The 25,266-nt window shown below is 43.8% G+C and overlaps 1 protein-coding gene across 1 annotated transcript in view; it reads left to right on the top strand.

The window, feature by feature from the left end:
• The window catches only part of ADCK5 (aarF domain containing kinase 5), a 1,011,483-nt gene that overhangs the window by 833,646 nt on the left and 152,571 nt on the right, over nt 1-25,266 (top strand). Inside the window, exon 12 of the mRNA XM_044067719.1 lies at nt 2,085-2,176. Within this exon, the coding sequence (XP_043923654.1) occupies nt 2,085-2,176 (92 nt within the window). The remainder of the gene's footprint in view (nt 1-2,084; nt 2,177-25,266) is intronic.

Raw genomic sequence — 25,266 nt, 5'->3', positions numbered from 1 at the left:
GCTTGGGATTTTTCAGCACCTCACTACAGAAGACTCCTCACTGTCAGATTTATCAGTATATGTATTCACGAAGTTGGTTGATTGTGACTGTATACTCTGCAGTGGGTACATGCTTACATTTCTGTTTTCCCTCTGATTGGACAACATCTTCAACCATTAGCTGTTGCTGGACATCCCTGTGAATCAGCAGTTATATACTAATTTATTCTTGCCTGCTGTTTTTATGCGTTATAGATTGTACTCATTGAATAGATGGGGCAGAAATAGTGAGCACAAAGGCTAGTCACACTGTCCTAAGTCTGGTAGATGGTGCTAAGATGTGGTGCTTTCAAGGAGGCAGGCATGCCTCTGAGTGCAGGAACTGAGAAGTTGAAATAATAGCAAAGCTGGAGATTTGAGGAGAGGGAATTTCAACAGCCAGCCTTCTGTGGAGGACTTATATTTATATCTGTTAATTGATAAGGGAGTTACTCAATATCTTTCTTCTGTTAAGAATTTGTCTCCTGTCTGATTGGGTATCCAGAGTTGACAATACTAACTTGTCTGCATTTTCAGCTGGTTGGTTAAATAATGTTTGAGTTTTCCTTTTTTTTTTCTTTTCCATTTTGTTCTTGGTGGCCATTTCTTCACCCAAACACATTTCTCTGTTCCAGTCTTTGATGCGTTAAGAAGCTTTTCACTTTGTTCATGCAGACATTGAGTGACTAAAGACTGTCTTTCCTTTCTCTCTAAAGTGGATATTTGAGCTGTCACTCAACCAGTCCATCCTTCTCACTAGTTTTTTTCTATGAGCAGAGTGCAGGGGAGAGTGTATCCTTCACATCTACTCCACAAATTGTGCTTTTGTCTTCATTGGGAGCATGGAGTCAACTGGAGTAGGTCTTCATTTTCCTTTCTCTGGGTAGGGAGGGAGGGTGGCACATTTGCCACACAGAACTTGACAAAAGATTGCTGTCTGTATTGCATTTTGCCACTAGTCTAGTATCAGCCATTCCATCTGGGGCGCTGAACTCTAGTGTTTGTTTCAGAAGTGTGTTTGTGATAGATATTTGCACTGTTGCCACTTGCCGTTCCAGCATGCTTCCTAATACTGGTGCAAGGATGCAATGGCATCCAGAGTGTGGGCACACATTCCGTGATTGTGGTAGATCAAGAATGAGAAAATAACTAGCTGTTGAGAAGCACATAGATTCAAGATTCAATGATTCAAAGTAAACTTTATTGTCATTTAGGACCACGCACGTGTATCCTAAATGAAATTCCATGCATCAAGCTCCTTCTTGAGATTACATACTGAAAGTAAAACAACACATACAAGTAAAAAAATGACGCAACTAACATATACAGTCCTACTCCCACAACCCTTATGAAAGAGCAAAAAAAAAAAAGAATTTCAGTACTTAAGTACAGCGTTAAGTATACCCTCCCCTAAGTTATAACTGCCCCATTTAAATAACGACACGTTATATATTGCACCTTGCCTAAGTACCTAAAGGAGTACCTTAATGAGGACCTACTGCGGGGAATTCCCCCCAAACATTAACCATTGTTATGAGTATTCAAATATTTATTAACTCACATGCTCCATAGTATTTATTTTACTTTTTTAAATAATGAAGTTATTCAGAGCTGTCTTATACCCTTCCGGCTCCCCTCCAGATCAGTAGTCTTCTGGTCTCTGTTTCTTGGTTTTAAAGAGTTCAAACATTTCTATGCCACATCAACCGTGGAGTGTTTCAAAGCCTTATAGAATGACATCATGTGTAGCATTGCTGTGACTGTTAATAAGGTTCCAGAGCGGTCTGTAGGACACAGGTGAAAGGATGTATTTTCATAAAAGGACTGTTACTGCTGAGGTCAGTAATTACTATTCCATCTGTAGCCTTTTCCTTGAAAAAACATCTAGTGTGTAAACTGCCATATCAAATTAGGATTTGATTTGTCTTTGGTATTGCTGGGCAGAACCCCAGAGTACATTTTTCTTGTTTTGGTCATAGTAAACATATAAACTGCAGATCGTCTGAAAAGCCTCTGACACGGTTATTATTTTTCCTGTTAACAGTATCATCTTTGTTTCTTCGTAGGGACAGAGCAGCACTTTGCAAACTGTGGCGCTCTATTATCCTTCACAATGAAGCAGCAATGAAGAAGTACTCTTTACAGCTAGGAGTCAAAGGTAAGTTAAACATAATAGCACTGAAAACACTGTCTTTCTTACTTATCAAGATAACCATTTAATCTGGCATTTGTAGAGCTCACTTCCCAAGACTTGTTGCAGTGGGTAATGCGTGGCATTTCCTTGGTTATGGTCCCTATGTCTCAGGGCAAATTTTTGTGTTCGCTGTTTTTTCAGGGGTGTAGCTCCTTCTAGTGGTTCACTTTGTGGCAGTATGCAATGCAGCTGATGTACACAGCCCCATACCTCCCCAGTACTTTTCTGTCACTCACACAATCTGGATCTTAGTCCTGACATTTGTACTAATAAAGTGCATGTTTTCTGTGCCAAAGAAGCTTAGTTTTAATGTTCCTCCAGAGATTAGATCATCAGTCATGACAGACGCCATTGCTGCCTATATTGCCTGAGAAAAGGGTAAAATGTGAAGGAGTGTCACAAGTGCTGGTGGTTAAGCCTGGCTAGCAAGACAAGAAGGTATACAGAGCTTAAGGCCTGTTTAAGTACAGGATGGACTGTGGTGGAAGGCGGCCTGAGGAGAGATAAGCATGAAAGTCCATCTAGTAGTGATTCTGAGCAACAGTTAGAACTAAGGGATTTGTTAAGGGAGTACAACATCAGGCAGTAACAAAAGTCTTTTCTACCTAAATCTGCTGAACAGCTAGCTTCACTACCCTCATGGTGTGTGATCTTTCTATCAACAAATGAGAGACCATACTCGTGCAAGTCATTGGTTAGTAAGCTGGCAGAAATGTTTCACATGCAACTACCTTACCCACTAAGTCACTGGGTTTGAATGTCACTTGTCTCAAGTTAGTGTGCGTCTTTGGCTGGACCACAGAAGCAGATTCGACTTGTCAGTCTTAGGGTTTGTGATTGAATTTGGACTTGGAGACACTTGTCCTTTTACCCTCTTCTCTGAGCTACAGCTTTGTTAGCAAGAGTTGAGGAAATTCCAGTGGAACTTTTTCTACCTGGAAACCCCATAGTAATCCCTGGACTATTAGATGTACAAATGCTGTTTGACTCCTGTGAGATTTGATCTCATGGGTAGTGGTAGTGCACACTTAGGAAATTGAATTTGATGTTGGCATAGGGTCTTGCACTAGTCTTTTGTGAGCAGCAGTATGAGGCATGCATCTCCTCCATTGGTGGGGCCCATCACCAACCCCCAGCAACTACATGTCACTCACTTCATGCTCAAGGTATTGGGTAAATTCATTATCTGATATTGTTGGTCCTCGTTCATTCCTTACGCATGGGTGTCGGTTCCGACCTCGCAACTGAGCCGGCCATTTTCCAAGCTCGCATCAGCTTCAAACTCTCGAGCTAAACTCTTACCCATAATTCCCCTCTCCCTGTTACCCCAGATTTCGTTTGCCGCGTTGCCATTCGGTCGTGTCAAGCTACTTCTCTTGAGCGAAGTACAGTCAATTGTTGTTTAATAGTTTTACAGATTACTTTTCTGTCAGAAAAGTTCATATTTTATTTTCTCCCTCTGAGGTATCCTTTGGTGTTATCCTAAAAATCCTAAACAGAGAGGTGCCTGGCAGTCCTCTAATTCGACCTCTGAGGAATCTGTGTTCCTGCAGGCCTTTCGCGCCTGGCCCCCTACCTCCTGGGTTACTCCACCTGCCGATGAACTTGTCCGGCTCATCGTGCAGCATGCTTGAAAGGCTCCTGATACTGTCAAAGCTATTCCCCTGAGGCCAGATAAGATTTTGTCCCCTCCTGCGTTGGATCCCCATTGGTCCAAAGGTCTTAGTGTGGATGCTGTGGTGGTGGTGGCCGCAACAAAAAAGGATCTGGCAGAAGAAGAAAGCCAGACTCTCCATCTGCTTAACAAAGAGTCCTGGGCCCTGGACAGGATAAGGAAGCGCACCTTTGCTTCAGTGACCTTTGGTATCAGGTCCCTGAATTATATGGCACATTTTTCCAGGCTTCAAAGGGATCTGGTTTCTGAGCTCTCTGAAACCTTGGCTGGTGCCGTGTCTGATGAGGTCTGTGACAAAGTGGCCTCTCAACTGGCCACCATTGAATCTATATCTAACTCCTCTATGCGACTGATATCGCATGCATCAGAAGGAGCAGCTAGAGCAGCGGGTTCAGCTGCGGTCTTGAGACGACATGCCTGGATGCAGTTGTGCAAATTCGCAGAACCCTTTACGTCTTCCTTTCTTAATGCCCCCATTGAGGCCTCATCATTGTTTGGGCCCAAAGTTAAAAGCACACTAGCCAGATGTGAACAGGACGGTAAGACCCTTTCTGCCATAGGTGTCCATTATTCTTCCCCTCAACGTGCTTTCTCCCGAAACCAAAAGAGTGGGAAGATATGGTTCAAGAAATCTCAGGGTCCTTTCCATGACACACAGGCCAAGTTCTCCCCCAGAGGCAGAGGGGGAAACTCACAGGGAAGATGCTCCTTTTGGGGCAGAGGGGGTCTGTGTAACCAGGGTTCCAGGGATTCTTTGCCTGGACAATCCTACCAGCGCTCCTGAAGAGCGGCCCAACTCCTGTCCTCTGGAGGTGGTTGGGGGACTTTTCTCCTTGTACCCTTCTGCCTGGCTAACCATCACCACCGATTCTTGGGTACAAAGGATTATAACCAGAGGTTATCATATCCCCTTCGATCTTTGTCACGTCCCTTCAAAAAAATCTTCCCAACTTTCTACTCAGTCAAAGGGAAGAAGCAGTACTAGAGATAGAAAAGCTGCTAAGAAAAAGAGTCATCCAAATAGTCCCTCCAGACCAGATAGGATCTGGATTCTACTCAAGACTATTTTTGGTGCCAAAGAAAACCGGGGACTGGGGACTAGAGACCAATTTTGGATCTCAGTGTATTGAACAAGTTTGTGAGATTACAAAAATTCCGGATGGTCACAATACAGTCTGTCCTCCCGCTTTTGGAAAAAGATGATTGGATGTGCTCTATAGATCTTCAAAATGTGTACTACCACATAAAGGTGGACAGGCCATCAAGAAGATTTCTGCGCTTCTGTACGGGAGCCAGTCACTACCAGTTCAGAGTACTGCCCTTCGGACTCTCTACTGCCCCCAGAGTGTTCACAAAGTGCATGGCAGTTGTCACAGCTCACTTGCGATTTCAAGGATTCCAGGTGTTTCCATACCTAGACGACTGGCTCATTTCCTCCCCCACCAGACAGCTACTGGAAAAAACCCTGGCATACTCTCTCCTCGCTGCTCAAAGGCTAGGCATAACTATAAACTGGCAAAAATCCAATCTCACCCCATCTCAGTTGACAGAATTCATAGAGGTTATCTTGGACACAAAAAACTGCAGAGCTGGTATTCCAGAGCACAGAATTCTAAGGATAAAGCAATAACTAGTTCCAATCCTTTCAAAGGAAAAATCCACAGCTCACTTGGTTCTACAGCTGTTGGGTTCCATGGCAGCCTCCATCACCATTGTTCCCCTGGCCAGGTTTCACATGAGGCTTCTACAATGGCTACTGCTCACCCAATGGTATGCTTTTCAGCATCCTCTTTCAGCCATGGTTCGAGTAAACCACAGGTGCAAACAGGATTTAAATTGGTGGATGACACACAATCTCTCACAATGGTCTCGCCCCTTCTCCCCCCATCAACCCAAGGCCACAGTGACCACGGACGCTTCCCTGATGGGGTGGGGGGGCTATGTCAGGGACAGACAGTCCAAGGCACTTGGTCCAAACTGGAGGCCTTTCTGCATATAAATGTTCTAGATCTGAGTGTGGCGCGTGAGTTGCAAGCATTCCATCCCCTGCTTCCATCTGGGACAATTGTGATTCAATCAGACAACATGGCAGTGGTCTGGTACATCAACAAGCAAGGTGGAACCAAATCTTACCCCCTTTGTCGAGAGGCCATGAGAATATGGCAATGGGCGATGGCTACCAACCATTTTCTTCTAGCAATGCACATTTCCGGGAGTTCCAACATGATAGCAGACAAGACTTAGCAGGTGCATTCTTCAACCTCACGAGTGGTCCCTGAATCACTTGATAGCGGTGGAGATCTTCCACCGCTGGGGGCCGTCCTTGCTGTGACCTCTTTGCATCCCCGACAAACTACAAATGCAGCAACTACTTTGCCCTGATTCCCCCTCCGGGACAGTCATCCAGGGACGCTCTAGTCCACGATTGGCCCTCGGGTCTTCTTTATGCATTTCCACCCTTTCCCCTCATTCCCCAGTTTCTGAAGAAAGCCCGTCGGTTGAAGAGCAAGGTGATCCTCAAAGCACCATATTGGCCTCGACAGATTTGGTTCCCCTTCCTTTGGCCTCACCTACTAGATCGACTATGGATTCCCCATCCAACCCCGGAGTTGATCTCACACCCACAGAACCTGATTCATCGCAAATTGAACAGCCTGAAGCTCACGGCTTGGCTACTGCAATTTTCTTGATTGTCAGGCAGAATGGTCTTTCTTTACCAGTACGTGATATTCTCATTGCTTCTCATAAGACTTCCACTAGAATTACTTATCTGAGCAAGTGGAAAAGATTTACCTGTTGGGTGAAAGATAAACAAGTAGACCCCTTTTCAGCACCAGTGTCGATAGTACTAGACTATCTGGCCGACCTTTTTCATTCGGGTCTATCGGCCTCTATCATTAGAGTTCATTTGGCTACAATTTCTAATTTTCATGAAGGTGTCCAAGATTCCTCTCTTATGTCCCATAAATTGTGCAAGACCTTCATAAAAGGTGTGAATCATCTGAAGCCATCATTTAGAGAACCTATTCAACCATGGGATTTGTCATTAGTTCTACAAGCTCTGACAATGTCACCTTTCGAACCAGCCTCTTCTTGCGACCTCAAGTATTTGTCATGGAAAACCTTGATGTTAAGTTGTCCATCTCGCCTTCGTTCTTGCTGTTTGGGTTCGGAACCGATCCTCAGCTCCGACTCCGGCCATCTTCTATAGCTCAAGAGCTGTTTACTGGCTCGAGGCTACCCCTTATCCCAGAATGTCCAGCGTCAGCTACCCAGATCTCGTTTGCCACTTCAGCTGCAAGGTTGCTTCGTTACTGGCTCAGGCTTAGTATACTTGTTTCTATTATTATAATTGTTGTTTATTCTTAAAAAAATTTATCAAGTTTTTGTTCCGGAGGTTACAAACTAGATATAGTTAATTACCCTTATCATTTTCTTGTGTGTTTTGCGGCTCTGTTGGCCATCGCTCCATATCTCGCAGGCTTTCTGTTTCCCCTGAACTCGTTTAAATTATAGAGTTCCCCCCTTAGGACAGCCATTTAAATTAGAGGCTCTCCTATCTGTTCCTTAACTATAAAAAAAAAAAAAAAAAAAAGACTGTTTCTTAGTTTTGTAATATAACATTTTCTTATTGTTATTGTGGGTCTTTAGTTTGTTTTTAGGAAAATGTCTAAAGATACTAAGGTATCTGGCTTCAAAAAGTATGACTTGTGCTGTCAGAAAATGTCTCTGACAGATGGGCATGCTAGTTGTGTATATTGTTTGGGCACTGTTCACCTGCAGGATGCCTGTTCTATATGTCACGCTTTTAGTCCAAGGGTCCTGCAGGAGCGCAAAAACAAATTAATCCTATGGGGATTATTGAAGCCTCAGGATTCTCCGGCTAAAAGTACTCAGCCAGCGAAATCTCCTAAGTCTGTCAAGTCGTCGGCTCCACTTTCAGAGCCGACTCCTTTGCTTGACCAACCAAGTATGTTGGTGCTGGCTGGCAGTGACAAGACAACTCCTCCATCAGCTCCATCTGCTATTTCGGAGCTGTCTCGGAGCCATAAGAGACTGAGGTCTCTGTCCTTGGAGTCCATTCACCCGGCACCTCAATCACCCATGTTACAGAGTGAACGTAGCCATCATTCTTACCACTCCTCTCGATCCTCTAGATTATCGGATCATGATGTGGAGAGAGTAGTAAGTAAGTTGCTTAAGTCAAAGGCACTGGCAAAATTACTGTCCAGCCCACCTCAACAGGTATCGGCTCCAACCGCCTCTATTTCCATTCCTCCTCCGACTACATTTAGCTCGAAGCCAGAGACTGTGAATCTGCAGGTAGTAGAACCTTCAGCGCTGATCATCATCTCTCCTTTGGTTCCGACGTCGGCTCCAATTACCTCAATTGTACTTTCCATCGAGAGATCTGGGTGCCGGGGCTCTCTCATCGACTCCGAGAGGGGAGTGGCATCAGACCCTTGTCTGGCCCCATTTTCCCCCTCGGAGCTTCGGCTCAGGTGAGCTCGGCTCCCACATTGGCCTCGGAGCCATCACCCTCGACGCGGAGAAGTACTCCTGTCTCTTCGGAGCCAGAACGCTCCTCCCCCCTTGGTGTCTATTCCAACCTCTGCTCCTCCTCCAGACCCCAAGCGTAGGGAGCCTATGCCCCAGGACACCCCATTGGGTGATCCCTCTTCTTCCGAAGCCTCCCCTGATCACTCGGAAGAGCCTCCCTGGAAGAAGAAGTGCAAGAGAAAGCACATAGACTCCCCGAGTCTGTCACCTCAGATACAGACATGGATGAGTCGGAAGGGTCCCCCTCTGAAGATGTTTCCTTTTTGGACATCCTTGAAATGCTTAGACATAGGAGGGACTGGACTTCCCTAGCCCCTACTGAGGACAAGTCTGTATACCTGGACGCATTCGGTTCCCGACCTTCCACCTCCTGGGTATCTCCTCCTTTCGATCCAGTCATGTCTGTAGTGGCTCGAAAGGCTTGGTCAGCACCTGATTCTGTGGAACCTACTCCGAGTAGAACAAACAAATTTATTACAGCCCCCCCCCCTTAGGATAAACAATTCCTCTCCATAGGTGTGCCCGTTGATGCCATGGTAGTAGCAGCAGCCACCAAGAAAGAGTTAGCAGAAACCTCTTCTTCTGTTCATCCTCCAAACAATGAATCTCGGACGATGGACAGATATGGAAAGTAAATGTTTGCTTCAGAGACTTTTTCAATGAGATCCCTGAACTATCTATGCCATTTTACACGTCTTCAAAGGGATCTCCTGAAAGAGCTTGGAGATACCCTTCAAGATCCTACAGCTGAGGGAGTACCAGCCAAATTAGCTTCTCAGCTTGCGATTCTTAATTCCATAGTCAACGCCTCCATGAGGCTGATTTCCTATGCAGCCGATGGAGCGAGCAGAGCTGCGGGGACAGGTGTGGCTCTCAGGAGACATGCTTGGATGCACCTGTGTCAGTTTGCAGAACCCCTTCGAGCGTCCTTCACCAATACTCCCTTTGATGGCTCCTTTCTCTTTGGGCCTCCGGTGAAAGACACATTGACCAGGTTTGAGCAGGAAGGCAAGACTCTCTCTGCCATGGGAGTCTGTTTTTCCACCCCTTCCAGACCTTATCCCAAGGGTCAGAAGAGCGGAAAGATGTGGTTCCGAAAATCCCAGGGACCCTTGCCTGACACACATGGTGATTTTTTCCCCCAGGGACAGGGGGGGAAACAACAATAACAGACACCATCCTCATGGCAGAGGGGGACCGCAAAACCAGGGTGACAGAGAAACCTTCTCTGCCAAGCCCTCTCAGCATCCCTGAAGGGTTGCCCGACTGTTCTCCTCTGGAGGCAGTCGGGGGAAGACTTTTGCTGTACCCAAAAGCCTGGCAAAATATAACAAGAGACAGATGGGTACTATCCATTATATCCGGAGGTTACAAAATTCCCTTCCATCAATCCCCCGTAGAATTAAAAAAAGTCCATCCCACATGTCCCACTCAATCTAAGGGATCAGGCAGTCACAGAAGTTTCAAGACAGCTAGAAAAAAAGAGCCATTCAAAAAGTCCCCGCAGACCAACTAGGACCTGGAACTTACTCAAGATTCTTTTTAGTACCAAAAAAGACAGGGGACTGGAGACCAATATGGATCTCAGCAGATTAAACAAATCTGTACACAAAGAAAAGTTCCAGATGGTGATACTGCAGTCTATTTTCCCTTTTCTGGGTCAAGACAATTGGATGTGCTTGATAGATCTTCAGGACACATACAACCATATCAAGATGAACAGACGCTCCAGGAGATTTCTTCACTTCCAGGTAGCGGCCAGTCATTATCAGTTCAGAGCTCTGCCCTTTGTTCTCACCTCAGCCCCCAGGGTGTTCACCAAGTGTATGGCAGTAGTCAAGGCTCACCTGAGGCATCAAGGATTCCAGGTGTTTCCCTATCTAGATGACTGGCTCCTGACTGCTACCACCAGGCATCAATTCTTAGAGGCACGGGATTATACAATCACATCATGCACTCAACTAGGCATTACAGTAAAATTTCGAAAAATCTGCCTTGTTGCCCTGTCAGTCTGTTGCATACATAGGAGCAGAATTAAACACAAAAGAAATGTTTGCAAGATTACCACAGGAAAGAGTTTCCACTATTCGTCAACAAGTGTTAATTCTAATGCAGAGCAAAAGCATTCAAGTCAGATATGTCCTCAAAGCTGTAGGCTCCATGGCAGCTGCCATTCTTCTTGTCCCATTAGCACGTTTCCACATGAGAATCATTCAGTGGCTTCTTTTCATGCAGTGGTCTTTCCAGGAGCTACCCATGTCTCACATGATCCTGATCACAGAAACATGCAAAAGGCACCTTTCTTGGTGGATGGTCTCCCCACTAGTAATTCAGGGCAGACCTTTCATACAACCCCCTCTGGTAGCCACAGTGATCATGGACGCCTCCCTGATAGGATGGGGGGGGCATTATCTAGGCAGGACAGTCCAAGGCACTTGGCATCCTCGCGAGTACCATCTGCATATCAATGTCCTAGAAATGAGAGCAGTGCTCCTAGCATTGCAAGCCCTTCAAGACTCTCTTCCTTCCGGGACCATTGCAATCCAAATGGACAACATGTCAGTGGTGTGGTACATCAACAAACAGGGCAGGACCAGGTCTTACCCCTTGTGTCGAGAAGCACTCAGACTGTGGCAATGGGCGATTTCCTCCCAATGTTTTCTGATAGCAACACATCCCTGGGAAATCCAATGTCATAGCGGACAGGCTCAGCAGAGCTATCCTCATGCCTCACGAGTGGTCTCTGAATCAGGAAGTTGCGGATCTTATCTTCCGCAAATGGGGACAGCCTTGCTGCAACCTATTTGCCACTCCTCTCAACAACAAATGCAGCAGCTACTTCTCCCTACCTCCTCTTCCAGGTCATATACCCAGAGATGCTCTAGTCCACGATTGGCCTCAGGGACGCCATTACGCTTTTCCCCTAATACCAAGACTCGTACAGAAAGCAAAATCGTTGGGTTGCAAAATGATCCTCATTACCCCATATTGACCTTGACAGATATGGTTCCCGTTCCTGCACCTCCACCTTCTGGATCAGCTGTGGATTCTGGACCCGGTTCCAGATCTTCTGATTCATCAGTCAGGCGGGATGCACCAATCCCTTCAAACTCTCCAGTTCACAGCTTGGTTACTCCACTTCCAACCTTAGCCAGGCTTTCCAGTATCTCCCCAGCAGTCCGTGATATTATTGTTTCTTCACATAAGTCTACTACGAGGAAAATGTATGCTAGTAAATGGAAACAGTTATCTTACTGGGCAGAATCTAGAAATTTGGATCCTTTCTCAGCCCCAGTCCATGAAATTCTTGAATTTCTAGCACAACTCTTTCAGTCTGGTGCGGCTTCCGCTGCCATTAGAGTACAGCTAGCTGCCATTTCTAATTTTCATATTGGTATGTTTAATTCTAGCATAATGTCTCATAAGCTCTGCAAGGCCATTATGAGAGGAACATCTCTTCTTAGACCCCCAGTTAGAGATCCTCCTCCTCCTTGGGATCTCAATTTAGTTTTAGCTTTCTTAATTATGCCCCCCTTTGAACCGGCAGCATCATGTTCCTTAAAATTTTTTTCTTGGAAGACACTTTTTCTGGTTGCTATCACTTCAGCTAGACGTGTCTCAGGACTTCAAGCACTAAGTGTTCATCCTCCTTACCTGGTGTTTCACAAGGACAGAGTTTTTCTGAGGACCAGTCCATCCTTTATTCCTAAAGTCTGCTCAGAGAACAATTTAAATCAATCCATAGACCTCCCAGTTTTCTTTCCCAATCACAGCAACAAGGCAGAATACAAGCTCCAGCAATTGGATGTGCACAGACAACTGTGTTTTTACCTCCATAGAACTAAGGAACTAAGAAATTCAGACCAGTTGTTTCTTTCTTATGCTTTCAACAAACAAGTCCTTCCAGTTTCTAAGGTGACCTTATCCAGATGGTTATCTGATACTATTACCTTTATTTATCAGTTATGAAAAAAAAGAGCTACCAGCTAAACCAAAAGGTCATTCTACTAGAGCATTAGCCACCTCTGTAGCCTTTCAGTCTAGGTTGCCCATAGACTCAATCTGTACAGCTGCCACTTGAGCAAACCCTCATACTTTTATCTCTCATTTCAAGGTGGATATGGTCTCCAAGAGCAGAGCTTCCTTTGGTTCTACTGTTTTGAAGAGTTTGTTCCAATGAGCCACTCGAGATTTTAGGTGCTAGGGACGCTGTCCCAAACAGCAAGAATGAAGGCAAGATGGGACAACTTAACATAAAGAAGTTATGTACCTACCATAACATTCCATGTTAGTTGTCTTCATCTCGCCTTCCTTCTTGCGTCCCTCCCTCCTTCCTGGAGGATTGAGAGGAGTTCTTTTTGTTTTCACTGGCTGAGTATCTTTTATTTCTTCACATGCCAGGTAATTTATGACTCTTTCCTTGTTTAGGTGTATTGGTCAACCAGTTTTTAGGTAACTGGTTACTCTACTTATGTCTAGTGTGAGCGATCACAAACGAGATCTGGGTAGCTGACGCTGGGCATTCTGGGATAAGGGGTAGCCTCAAGCCAGTAAACAGCTCTCGAGCTATAGAAGATGGCCGAGTCAGAGCCGTGGATAGGCTCCGAACCCAAACAGCAAGAAGGAAAGCAAGATGAAGACAACTAACATAGAACATTATGGTAGGTACATAACTTCTTTTTTTTTTTTGGTCGTCATTACTTCTGCCAGACGTATTTCTGAGCTTCGTGTCTCTGAGAACTAATCTGTCATTTCTGCCTAAAGTGATCTCTGAAATGTCCATTAATCAAGCCATTCAATTGCCAGTTTTCTTTCCCAATCATTCAAACAGAGGAGAGTATTGCCTACATACCCTAGATATCCACAGGCAAATCCATTTTTACTTAAACAGGACTTAACCCTTTCATAAATCTGACCAGTTATTTTTGGCCTTTTCTGGACCTAGATTAGGATCTGCTGTTGCTAAGGTCACATTAGCTAGATGGTTGAAGGGCTGTGTGACCTTCATTTATACACAACATAGTATCTCGTTGCCTACTACCATGAAAGCACATTCGACAAGGTCGGTGGCAACTTCTGCTGCCTTTCATGCCAGAGCTTCTTTACATGACATGTGTGCAGCTGCAACTTGGGCTATGCCTCATACCTTCATCAATCATTACAAATTGGATTTGGCCTCCAGGGGAAGAGCATCTTTCGGTTCTATGGTGCTCAGGAATGTTCTTCCATGAGAGCCTCCCAGGAATAGAGGTAGCTGGGGACTCTGTCCTATGCGTAAGGAATGAACAAGGATTAACAATATCAGATAAAGAAGTTATGTCTTACCATAACGTTCCATCTGTATTGTTGATCCTCGTTCAGTCATTACAACCCTCCCTCCTTCCCCCTCCTGTGGTTTCTAGTGGATCTCACCATCCGGTTCTCTTAGGTTATTTAACCAGAGGTAGCCTCTATCTTCTTTGACTTGCAAACTCAATCTGAGGTAACAGGGAGTGGGGGATTGTGGGTAAGAGTTTAGCTCGAGAGTTTAAAGCTGACGCAAGCTTGGAAAATGGCCGGCTCGGTTCCAAGGTCGGAACCGATACCCATGCGTAATGACTGAACGAGGATCAACAACACAGATGGAATGTTATGGTAAGACATAACTTCTTTTTCATTGTAATTGAGCTAGCATGGGAGGGGTCACTCTCTTTCTCTCTCCACCCTCTCCCTTGTTAGAAAAATGGCTGGGCAGGGCCAGAGAGTCCAGGCTGTAGGGCAGACAAAGTCTTTTTTTTTCTGAGAACCAAACTGTGAACTACAATAAACTGAAAGGAGCCACGACCAGCCAGGTACAGCCAAAAAACAATATTTAATATAGAGATTGAGTGCTTTCATGTAGCTAGTAACCAAAGACTATACGCATACTAAAAGCTGAAGTAGCTAATCAGGCTCTTTGCTACGAAAACAAAATTGCTGCAGATTCTAAAGGACAACCACAAGGCATTTTATAACTATGTCAAGAATCTACATGGCAATACTCAGATCTGCTCTGAGTTACAGCACAATGGCAATACATATACAGAACCAACTGATATTGCCAACATATTGGCCGACAGGTTCAGTGCGAACCTTAACCCCCTTTCACCCCCTAAAGGGCCTATCAGAATACCAAATCCCTACTATCACAGCTACACAGGTACAAAATGCACTGTCCAAAGCCAAGAATACAGCTTCCATGGGACCTGATAATATCCCTGGCTGTGTTCTACATGAATTACAAAGTGAACTGGCACCACACCTGAGTTCCCTGGTCAGTCACAGCCTCATTTCAGGCTTTGTTCCTACCAAATGGCGCACTGCTACGGTCATCCCACTCCACAAAGGGAGAGCGACTACAGACCATGGGAACTACCGCCCCATTAGTCTGGTGAGTCTGATATGTAAGGCTATGGAGTGCATCATCATGAACCTTATAAATAAGGACATAGGGAATCTCCAAACTCTGGACCCAACACAGTTTGGGTTTGTGAAATGTAGATCATGCCTGCTCAACCTGATAGACTTCTTTGAGTCTGTCACCAGAGCTGTGGATGAGGGCAAGGTAGTTCACACAGCCTACCTAGATCTTGCCAAGGCCTTCGACACCATCCTTCACTCATGAATCATAGATACCCCTATGTCATAAGATGAGTTGCCAACTGGCTCACTGATAGAACCCACACTGTGAAAGTAGCAGTCTCCAAATCTGACTCCCGACCAGTTATAAGTGGTGTCCCACATGGATTGGTCCTAGTTCCTCTCCTGTTTGGCATCTACTTCTCTGAAGTTCAAGCCAACACAAACGGACTCTGGCTGACCAAGTTTGCAGATGATTGCAAACGGGGAGCCATTATTGATTCTCATTGTCCCATTGATTCTCCAACTGATGTAGACATTCTACAAAAAAGTAGTGATTATTAAAACGGAAAAAGCAAACTATTAAAAAATGAAAAGATAAAAAACATTCATCAGAGAAAAATCGATAGTCTTCCACTTTTAATACGTTATGACTCTGAAGAAGCCAGTGGTTTGTAGCCTGGTGAAAGCGCTTAGTCGTTTGGTATTTTTGTGTTTGTTGGCGTATTAAAAGTGAAAGACTATCGATTTTTCTCTGGTGACTGTTTTTTATTTTTTCATTTTTTTACTATTCTACAAAAAAGGCCTCACTGACACCAATGACTGGTGCCAGAACCATGGCCTTAAGCTCAATACCAAAAAGGGCATTGTCATTCCCTTTGGGAAAAATTGGGAGTCCATGAACTACCACATAGGCGGTAGTCCACTAAACACCAACGGTGTGATCAGAGACCTTTGATAACCACATTGCCACTGTAGTCAGAAAGTCCTTCTATGTGGCACATCTCATTACAAAAGGTTTCTCATCCAGGAAGAAAGAGGTCATAATCCCTCTGTACTTGTCCCTCATTAGACCTATTAAAGAATACAATGCCGTACCTCACTAGCACCTACAACAACTGGAAAGGCCACAAAAATACCTCACTAAGAGGATCTTAGGCCTTAGACACATGCCCTATATGGAAAGACTCAAAAAACTCCAGCTATACTCTGTCTCCTATCGCCTACTTAGGGGCGATCTCTGCTTGACTTACAAAGCCATGTCTGGCCCAGAGCTGCTAGATATGCTACATCTAAAGAAATCCCAATCCCTCCTTGCCCCACCCTTCAGGGACCTAAACCTCATTACCACATTGTGAGCTTATATTGTTGATTGCACTTGTGGGCTAAAGTATTGCTTAAAAGTAACTAACAGGCTAATACACTCAAGTGTACCAGCCTTTGATAGCAATTTAGTCGAAAACAAAGCATTTACTGCATTTTTTCCTGTCTGTTTGAAAAAAAACAAAAAAATATTTCTCCTTTCCTAAACTTTACTTGCTAGTTGTTCCAGTGATCAGATTTTGCTGATCCCTGGGCTTTGTATTTGGTTTCTGTGTTCCTCCATTTTCTTGTGTGGCCAGAGGTAGTTTCTTTACTCACCAGTGGGAGTGGGGAGTACTGAGCTGCTTGTTTGTCCTCAGAGGAGTGGTTAGAAGCAGCAACTGGTAATTCATTGGCCATTTTGGGTCATTTCCTGTTTTTTCCAGCCCCCTGCTATAAAGCACGCGTTAGCGTGGAGCTGCTACAGTTGCACACTAGGGCAGCGCCGGTTAAGCAGTTTTAAACTATTAGGGCTACCTAAAGTTCACTCTTCAAATTTTCCCTTAAAACTACCTTCCTCAAAGTGTACTACTGTTCTATTTAGTGTATCCTACAACTATAAATTATCTCTACTTGACTCCCAAGTAGACTATTCTCTATCGTATAGCTAAGCACTTGCACCTACAGTACTTATCACCTCGATACAGCACTCTTGTTATAGAAAGTACCCCAAAAAAGCAAACCCCATTTCTCGGTCACCCACATCCCCCAAAACCTTTTTTTAAGTTTTTCTGTCTATTCCTTCTAGCATGTCGAGGGATCAGTTGCTAATGTCCTCTCCTGCTCAGCTGGTGAACCTGGGATTATTGAGGCAATGTTACAATTGCCTCATGTACACAGACAACCCTCTCCTCCTCCCACAAAACACAAATACATGTGAGAGATGCAACTATACGGCCAAACTGGAGGCTGAGCTCTCTCAACATAGGACTGGCAAGACCAGACAGGAGGAGAAGGTAACCACACACACTATAGACCCAGTCTCACATAATACCATCACAACCTCAAATCATACACATAAACACACAAAGACATACTCGGAGGCTCTGATCAAAAATCTACCAAAACAGCAGAGGCCACCAAAGCAGACACCCAAACAACTACCACCTCAAAACACAACACCTGCATCACATAGACCACACAGTCAGAGTGTCAAGCAGTCACAGCCCTTAAGGCCAAACACTATGCCAGACACACTAGTCATTGGTGACTCCATAGTCAGACACACTGACGTCCCGCTCACCAGACTGAGTAAGGAGAAGGTCACAGTAAGCTGCCTGTCGGGTGCTAGAATCCGCCACATAACGCATGCACTCAGGTCTCTCAACAGCAGGTACAAGTACGACTCAATCATTGTCCACGCTGGTGTAAATGACCTGAGACGTACCTCCCTGGACTACATGAAAAGAGACATAGAGGAGCTCTCTGATTATGTAGCCCAGGCAGGTATGACCCTGACCTTGAGCAGTATCCTACCTTCACCAAGAATGATGCCACAATACAGAGATAAGATGATCAGCTTTAACAATTGGCTTAAACTCTGGTGTCATTCAAAGGGGATCCAATGTCTGTCTGCCTGGGATGACATGCTGGACAAGCCATGCTGCTTCGCAAGGGACGGCTTGCACTTGTCACCCCTGGGATTCCGGATTTTGGCAAAGGCTCTTGCCACCCCCATAGTGCCTTTTTTAGGCAAGGCTCAAATTCTAAACCTACCACCCTAGAACAAAACAAAGAAAAAAACTAAGGGTAATGCTGCTCAATGCCAGAAGTCTCAACCTCAAGATGCACGCACTCGAGGCCCTTCTCAGTATGGAGAACATCGATGTCTGTGCTGTGACAGAAACCTGGTTCAAGGCTCCTGAGAGCACCCCAGCACTATCAGGTTTTACCTCATATCATGCGTTCCGGCCACAAAACCTGGACAATACCAAGAAAGGAGGAGGGGTATCCATATTCATCAAGGACACCCACACCTCAAGATTGGAGGCATCGCACGATGCATCGGAGACCATCCAGGTGCAATTAACCATAGGCAAGACTGCTCTGCAAATTGTAGCATGTTACAGGCCACCCTCGCAAACTCAGGAACCTCATATGGCCTTCCTGAAAACACTGGAGGGGATAAATGTATCTCCGAACACCATCATACTAGGTGACTTCAACTACCCTAATATAGACTGGGAACACTACTCAAACCCAAACACACTAGCCCAAAAGTTCCTGGAATTCATAAACTCAAATGCCATGGAACAACTAGTCACCATCCCCACAGAGGAGAGAACATACTTGATCTCATCATCACGAACATGGGAGCACAATGTTCAACGCCAGAAGTATACCCCTCACTGGTGAGATCTGATCACAAACTAATCTCGCTGGAGGTCCTCATCCCGCCCCCCCCCCCAATGAAAAAGACCACAGTAAAGAACTTCTCGAAAGCCGACTTCACACTTCTAAAGACTAGTGTGGTCTCCTTTAAGGCCCCTGAGCCAGCGGTTAACATTACTCAAACCGCTGAATCACTTACAAATGCCTTCTACCAGCACCTGCAGGGCTGCATGGATCAGGCAATCCCAAGCAAAACAAAGACTCTTTGTACCAAAGGCAAGCGTCCAGTCTGGTGGACCCCAGCCATAAACAAACTCTACAACAAAAGGAGAAAGCTACTACAAGATAGAGCAAAATCCTTAAAAGGTAAGACACCGCTGATCACTATAAGTAAAAAGCTAAGAGCTCTCATAAAATCATCCAAAGCTAATTTTGAGAAAAATAGCTAAGGACTCTAAAGACAACCATAAGGCATTCTTTAGCCATGTCAGAAACCTAGGAGGAAACTCCCAGATATGCTCAGAATTAGTTCAAAATGATGTGAAGATTACTGATCCTACAGACATTGCCAAAATACTGGCTGACAGGTTCAGTGCAAACTTCTCCCCACCCTCCCCGCCTAAAGAAGAGATATCTATACCAAATGATTGTAGCCCCCCAAACATCTCTAACGCTCAGGTGAGAACTGCTCTCTCCAAGGCAAAGAACACAGCATCCATGGGACCTGATGGTGTCCCCGGCTGTGTGCTCCATGAACTCAACGAGGAATTAAACCCACAGTTAGGACAGCTGTTTAATCTTAGTCTCACCTCCGGATACGTATCCAGGGAGTGGCGCACAGCGACTGTGGTCCCACTCTACAAAGGCGGTGCCTCCACCGACCCTGGAAATTACCGTCCCATTAGCTTGACAAGCCTGATCTGCAAAGCCATGGAAAGGATCATAATGGATCTCATAAATAAAGACATAGGGAATTTGCAGACTTTGGATCCAACCCAGTTTGGCTTTGTCAAAGGCAGATCATGCCTTTTAAACTTGGTTGACTTTTTCGAAACAGTCACCAAGGCCATTGACGAGGGAAAGGCAGTCCATACAGCCTACCTAGACCTGGCGAAGGCTTTCGATACAATACCCCACTCGGGTATCATTGAAAAACTCATCAACTTAAATGTAAACCCATACATTACAAGATGGGTTGCAAACTGGCTGAGTGACAGAACCCACAGGGTCAGAGTTGCTGGCGCCATGTCAGACACTAAGCCTGTCACAAGTGGTGTCCCACAGGGCTCAGTCCTGGGCCCACTCTTGTTTGGCATCTACTTTTCTGAAGTACAAGCAAACACAGGAGGGTTATGGCTGACAAAGTTTGCAGATGACTGTAAACTGGGCGCTGTTGTTGAGAACACATCCGACACAGATATCCTTCAGAAGGGTCTCACAGAAATGGATAACTGGTGCCAGAGCCATGGCCTCAAGTTAAATGCCAAGAAATGCATAGTCATACCCTTCAGGAAAAATAAGGTTACCCCTAGCTACCATATAGGTGGCAATCCCCTGAACACAGAAGAAGTTATTAGGGACCTGGGAACCCAGGTTGACAGTAGCCTTTTATTTGACACTCATATTGCTAAAGTAGTTAGGAAGGCCTTCTACATTGCTCACCTTATCATGAAGGGATTCACATCTAGATCAAGGGAAGTCATAGTCTCCCTATACTCATCACTCATCAGACCAATGATCGAGTACAACGCCCCATTCGGAATGTATCTGACCCGACACTTGCAGCAGCTGGAGAGGCCACAAAAGTTCCTCACCAAAAGGATAAAGGGTCTCAAAAATCTGTCTTATGCTGCACGACTGAAAGAACTCCAGTTATATTCAGTTGCGTACCGCTTGCTCAGAGGTGACCTATGCCTGACATACAAGGCCATGTCAAACCCAGATTTGATGAATATGCTTCATCTCAAAAAATCTAGATCCCTCAGAGCCACAAGGTTGGGTGACTTAAACCTCGACACGGTTATTAATAGGACGTGCTGGAGGGATAGATTCATCACCCAAAGACTCCCTATGCTGTGGAACAAAATCCCGGTTTATGTGAGGCAGAGCACCTCGCTGGCCTTGTTCAAGAGGAATCTTGACCAATGGATGGGAGATCGCAGATACACCCCAGGGGTTACCTCAGTGTCACTGCTCGACAGAGGCACAGCTAAATAATGGGCATAGTTTCTCCAAACTAAGGGGTGGCGTAAGCCACAAAACTATGGGCTAGGCTTATAAATGCCCTCGGGCAGATAGCCTAGTATGAACCTATGAACCTATGAACCACCACAATAAACAGAACATCCTGGAGGGGCAGGTTCCTAACCCAGAGATTTCCCATACTCTGGAACAAACTTCCCAGTCACGTCAAGCAGAGCACTTCACTGGCCCCTGGAAATCTTGACGAGTGGATGGGCAATAGGAGGTTCACCCCAGGGATCACTTCAGTGGCCTTGCTTGACAGGAGCACTGGGAACTAACTTTGGGCGGCATGATGCCAGGGATTCTTCTTGGGCTAGGCTTATATATGCTCCAGGGCCATTAGCCTAGTACACACCTGTGAACCTATATTCTCTGGTTTGAATGAGCACTTATCTGTTTTGAGCATTTTAAAGCTTCGCTCTTATAATGTGTGAATTTTACAATTTTTGTTTTATTTTTGATGTGTATATAGTTGCATTTAAAAGGTTTTATATATTAAAATATTCATACAGTCTTTTAGTATGTGTCTAGATTAGAAACATGTGCTGGGTGATTTATGTACCAGTAGATTGGAAGTGAGTTTTTTGAATGGGTTATTTAAATGTGAATGACTAGATTTTGATTACTGTAGATTCTGATGAAGTCTTTGGTTACAAGCTAGACAAAAGTGTTCAGTCTCTATATTAAATAATTGTTTTTTCAGCTGTACCTGGTTGGTCATGGCTCCTTTCAGTTTCTTTGTTTTCTTCCTGATGCTGAATGCAGCTTTTTACTTGTTATGATTTTCAGTAAGCACTGTCAAGCTTTTTAGATCTAAAACACTATCTGGTGGTTATTGTGTTGCTGATGCTTGTTGCCCTCCATTTTGTTTTTATACATTCAGTAAACATTACAGGCTACTGTCTGTTTGGATCAGTGAAGTTTTGCCACCTGGCTCATTTACAATTATATTTATGAGTTGGCTGGTTTCTTACCTTACTGTAATTCTGACTTCTGGTCACGTTCCATCTCATTTCATCCTTGTTTTAGCACACTTTGGAATTGCAAGATATTTTTTATGTTGTTTGCACTGGAACTATTTAGCAGATTAAGTGGCTGCCCCCTGCCAGAATTTCTGATGCTCTTCTGGCCATGAGGAGATTGTGAACCTGGCACTTGCCTATTTCGGCTGGTTTTCTGCTTACTGGTTTAAGATTCTCCTAAATCCAGAGGGCTGTTTTTATTCATGCTGCCTACATATGGAACGTAAGGAGCAGCTTGTTTCTTTTTATGTATTCTTCATGATTATTATTAGATTTCTCTACTTGTGCAAAGCCAAACTGTTTAGTGAGGAAATTGAAGTAAATCCTGGATGTTTTTATTGCCTTTGCATTTATGGTTGGCTCCTTTTCTGCATGCATTTCATCCATATATTAAGCCTTTTCTGAAGTTGTCCATCTAGGGTTTGGGACAAAGTTTTGGGAAATTTCTTTGAACTTAACTCCTGCTTCTTTTATTTTCTAATTTAGTTCTACTCCCTCTACCCCCTTTGCCATTAGCTCTCTCAACTTGTGAATAATGCTTTACTTCAGCTTCTTGTTTATTCACTACAGAGCTGTTCTATTAGCAGGTTTTCAGTTCCCACCATCCTGTTGTGTTAGTTCATCGGGGTAGATCTTCCCCTTGGATCTCCACCAGTAAGCACACAATACTTGTGTAATGTTTCTTCTTGATATGTAATATTTTTTTGATATTGTAAAAATGCATTCTATTTTTGTGATGTTTGTTTTGATATTGTAAAAATGCATTCTATTTTGTGATAATCTATGTATCTAAAATTTACTTATATTTTCTATGGAGGACATTCCCGGTCAACAAAATGTAATAAATAAATAAATAAATAAACAAGCAAGCAGCACTTAAATCATCTGCATCTCCTATCATAGACATGGATTTACTTATGGGTTCAGCACTGATGTCATGTTAGTGATCTATATCAACGTTCTGAAATAAGAACTTCAGTACAGTTATCTGGCTTTTATAATTACTCAGTACCTGCTATTATTTAATTTATTCTTAACTATTTATTTGCATTGTAACTGATTTTTGTATCTTAATTCTGTTGCAGTCTGTAGTTTTAATTGTTGATCTAGGAATTTCAATTAGTTTCTCTGTTAAGTATGAGAGACTGTTAGATATGTATGTCTGCAGGAGGAACACAGAGCGGACTGATGTTCCTCTTGTTCCTCTCCTCTTTCCTTGTACAACAAATAGGGCATTTTTTCCTCTTTCTATAAGCAGCAGCCAAGGCTTTTATGTAAAGCCTTTTCTTTGTTGCATGCAAGTCGTATTATCCGTTGAAAATCTGCAAGCAATTTTTTTTCTGTAATTTAGCCGCTGTTTTTGTACTTGTTCTCTTTATTCTTTTCTGTGCATCCATTATGAGTGATCCTCTGGTCACCTTTCACCCTTTTGAACCCTTGGTGATCTATCTTTTAATTTCCTTCAGTTGCTGTTGGCTAGGTATAGCTAATGACATAGATTGAGGAGTATGTGAGGTCCCTTTATTTTGTATGGTCTGACCTGGAATAGCTTGGTGTTGTCAGAGGTCACAGCCTAGTACTGATAGTTCTCCTCACATCTTATTACATTACCGTAAGAGTTAGTCATGTCTGACCTTGGGACAGGACCTGTATTTGTTTAATCTTATATAGTGCACTATTTAGTATCGGGTCCATTTAAAACAAGCACAGCATAATCTTGGATGTGCATTGTCAGATCAGTCTGGCATGTATCTTGGAGACAGTGCTCTGTGAACATTTTGGTTCTCATTTATTTGCTTCCATGTGATTGTTTCACTATTTGTAGTCCTAGGTAATATTGGCAGTGGGTGTCATGTTTTCATTTTCATTCTTCGCTTGGGTGACCCAGGTAAGCAGTGGACTTGACATCATGATTAAACGTGTGCTTGTTTCAGGAACAAAATGTAGATTTCTCCTGGTTTAGCATCCACCTAGTTATCTAGGTTCAGCATTTCTCTTGACTTCCTCATCAGTTTAGTGAAGGAAGATGGTTAGTCTATTTTAATCTTTGGTAATTTTAAAGTGTCAGTTGATGAGGAATCAATTGAACTTGTCATAAAGGTTTTAAATATTATGTAAGGCTTTGGCTTCACTCATATGGTTTCCTCTGTTACCTATATAGTTAACTGTGCTGCTGTTATGTGAGAACATTCATCGGATCTGGTATTCCAAGTTGGTGTAGTTACTAGCATTTAAAGTGAGTAAACTTACTGTAGAATATAAATACAATACAACTGAAGTTTTTAGCAAAGCAGCAAGTACAAGTGTTGTGGAGCCAATTTCATAGTTGACTGTCACCTGGTTCACTTCCAGCTGTGTCTCCCAGTGATTCATATGCTTATATTGAAGTGATCCTTTATAGGGATTTAAAAATATCATGAGTGGCACATTGATTCCCTTAAGGCCTAAAGAATCAGCAGCTACAGGACAAGTGCAGCTGTTGCATTCTCCATAGTGGCATCTTATAATATGGCTGTAGTTGTTGCTATGGATCACATTGTATCCGAGTGTGTATACCCTGTGCCTGCAGTGACTTGAGAGCACTGTTTTGGTCATGGGCTCTGTGAGTTAGGTAGGGAAGTATGACAGTTTGAACACAGATGGCAAATAATGTGCTGTTGGAGGGCAAACTTAGCAGTAGTATCCCTTATGCACTACAACATCTCAGATAAGGCAGTATTCTTGTCCAGTGGTATCTCCGAGTCATTAAATCATCCAAATACACTCTTGTAAAATGGTTGATAGGCAGTGCAGCCCGTCCTATCTTGACATTCATAAAACCTGTTCATTTTGTCATTGTGAGAAGTCACACAGTTCTGTGCATATCAGGTTATCAGAATTGGCCATCCCCCCCCTCCATATTTATCCATAAATTATCATGGTCAGTCATATGTATCCTGTCTTGACTTTTGCAGGGCTAAGTTCACTTATGTTACTGACGGAGAAGGTCATGGATATAGTGTCTTGTTTGTATTCTACTTAATTTAAGCCAGATCCTGAATGTATGTAGTTAATGAAATCTTGCCTCAAATTTCTAGATCCAGTAACATACTGATATGACTGATCACCTTAAAATGTAAAACTTTGCAACTAAGTAAAAAGTTGAACTGATTTCTTCCATACTCTGGACACCACCTGTTGATCAGTACAACTTAGAAAAATGTTGTTGTTCCTCTCACCTGCCTCTCCTGAACAAGATTATTGAGAAACTGTCATGTATACTGCTAAAGTCTTGCCTTACATCTCATGACCTCTTAGATCCTTGCAAGTCTCCTTTCAGATCAAAATACAGATTTAAGACTGCCTTCATAGGTGTAGTTAGTGACTTTCTCATACTGAAGGATTAGTGGATATCCTGCATTATATTCACTGCTGTATTATGAGTAATTATCTATGGCAGTAATGTCAGGTGGGTGTCTCCCTTTCCAGTCTAACTTGTTTTT

This window comes from Protopterus annectens, chromosome 3.part1 (assembly GCF_019279795.1).
Source record: "Protopterus annectens isolate FY-2018-M chromosome 3.part1, PAN1.0, whole genome shotgun sequence".
Taxonomy (NCBI): domain Eukaryota; kingdom Metazoa; phylum Chordata; order Ceratodontiformes; family Protopteridae; genus Protopterus; species Protopterus annectens.
The sequence above is the reverse complement of the archived record's forward strand: the minus strand, read 5'-3'. Positions and strand labels throughout refer to the sequence as shown.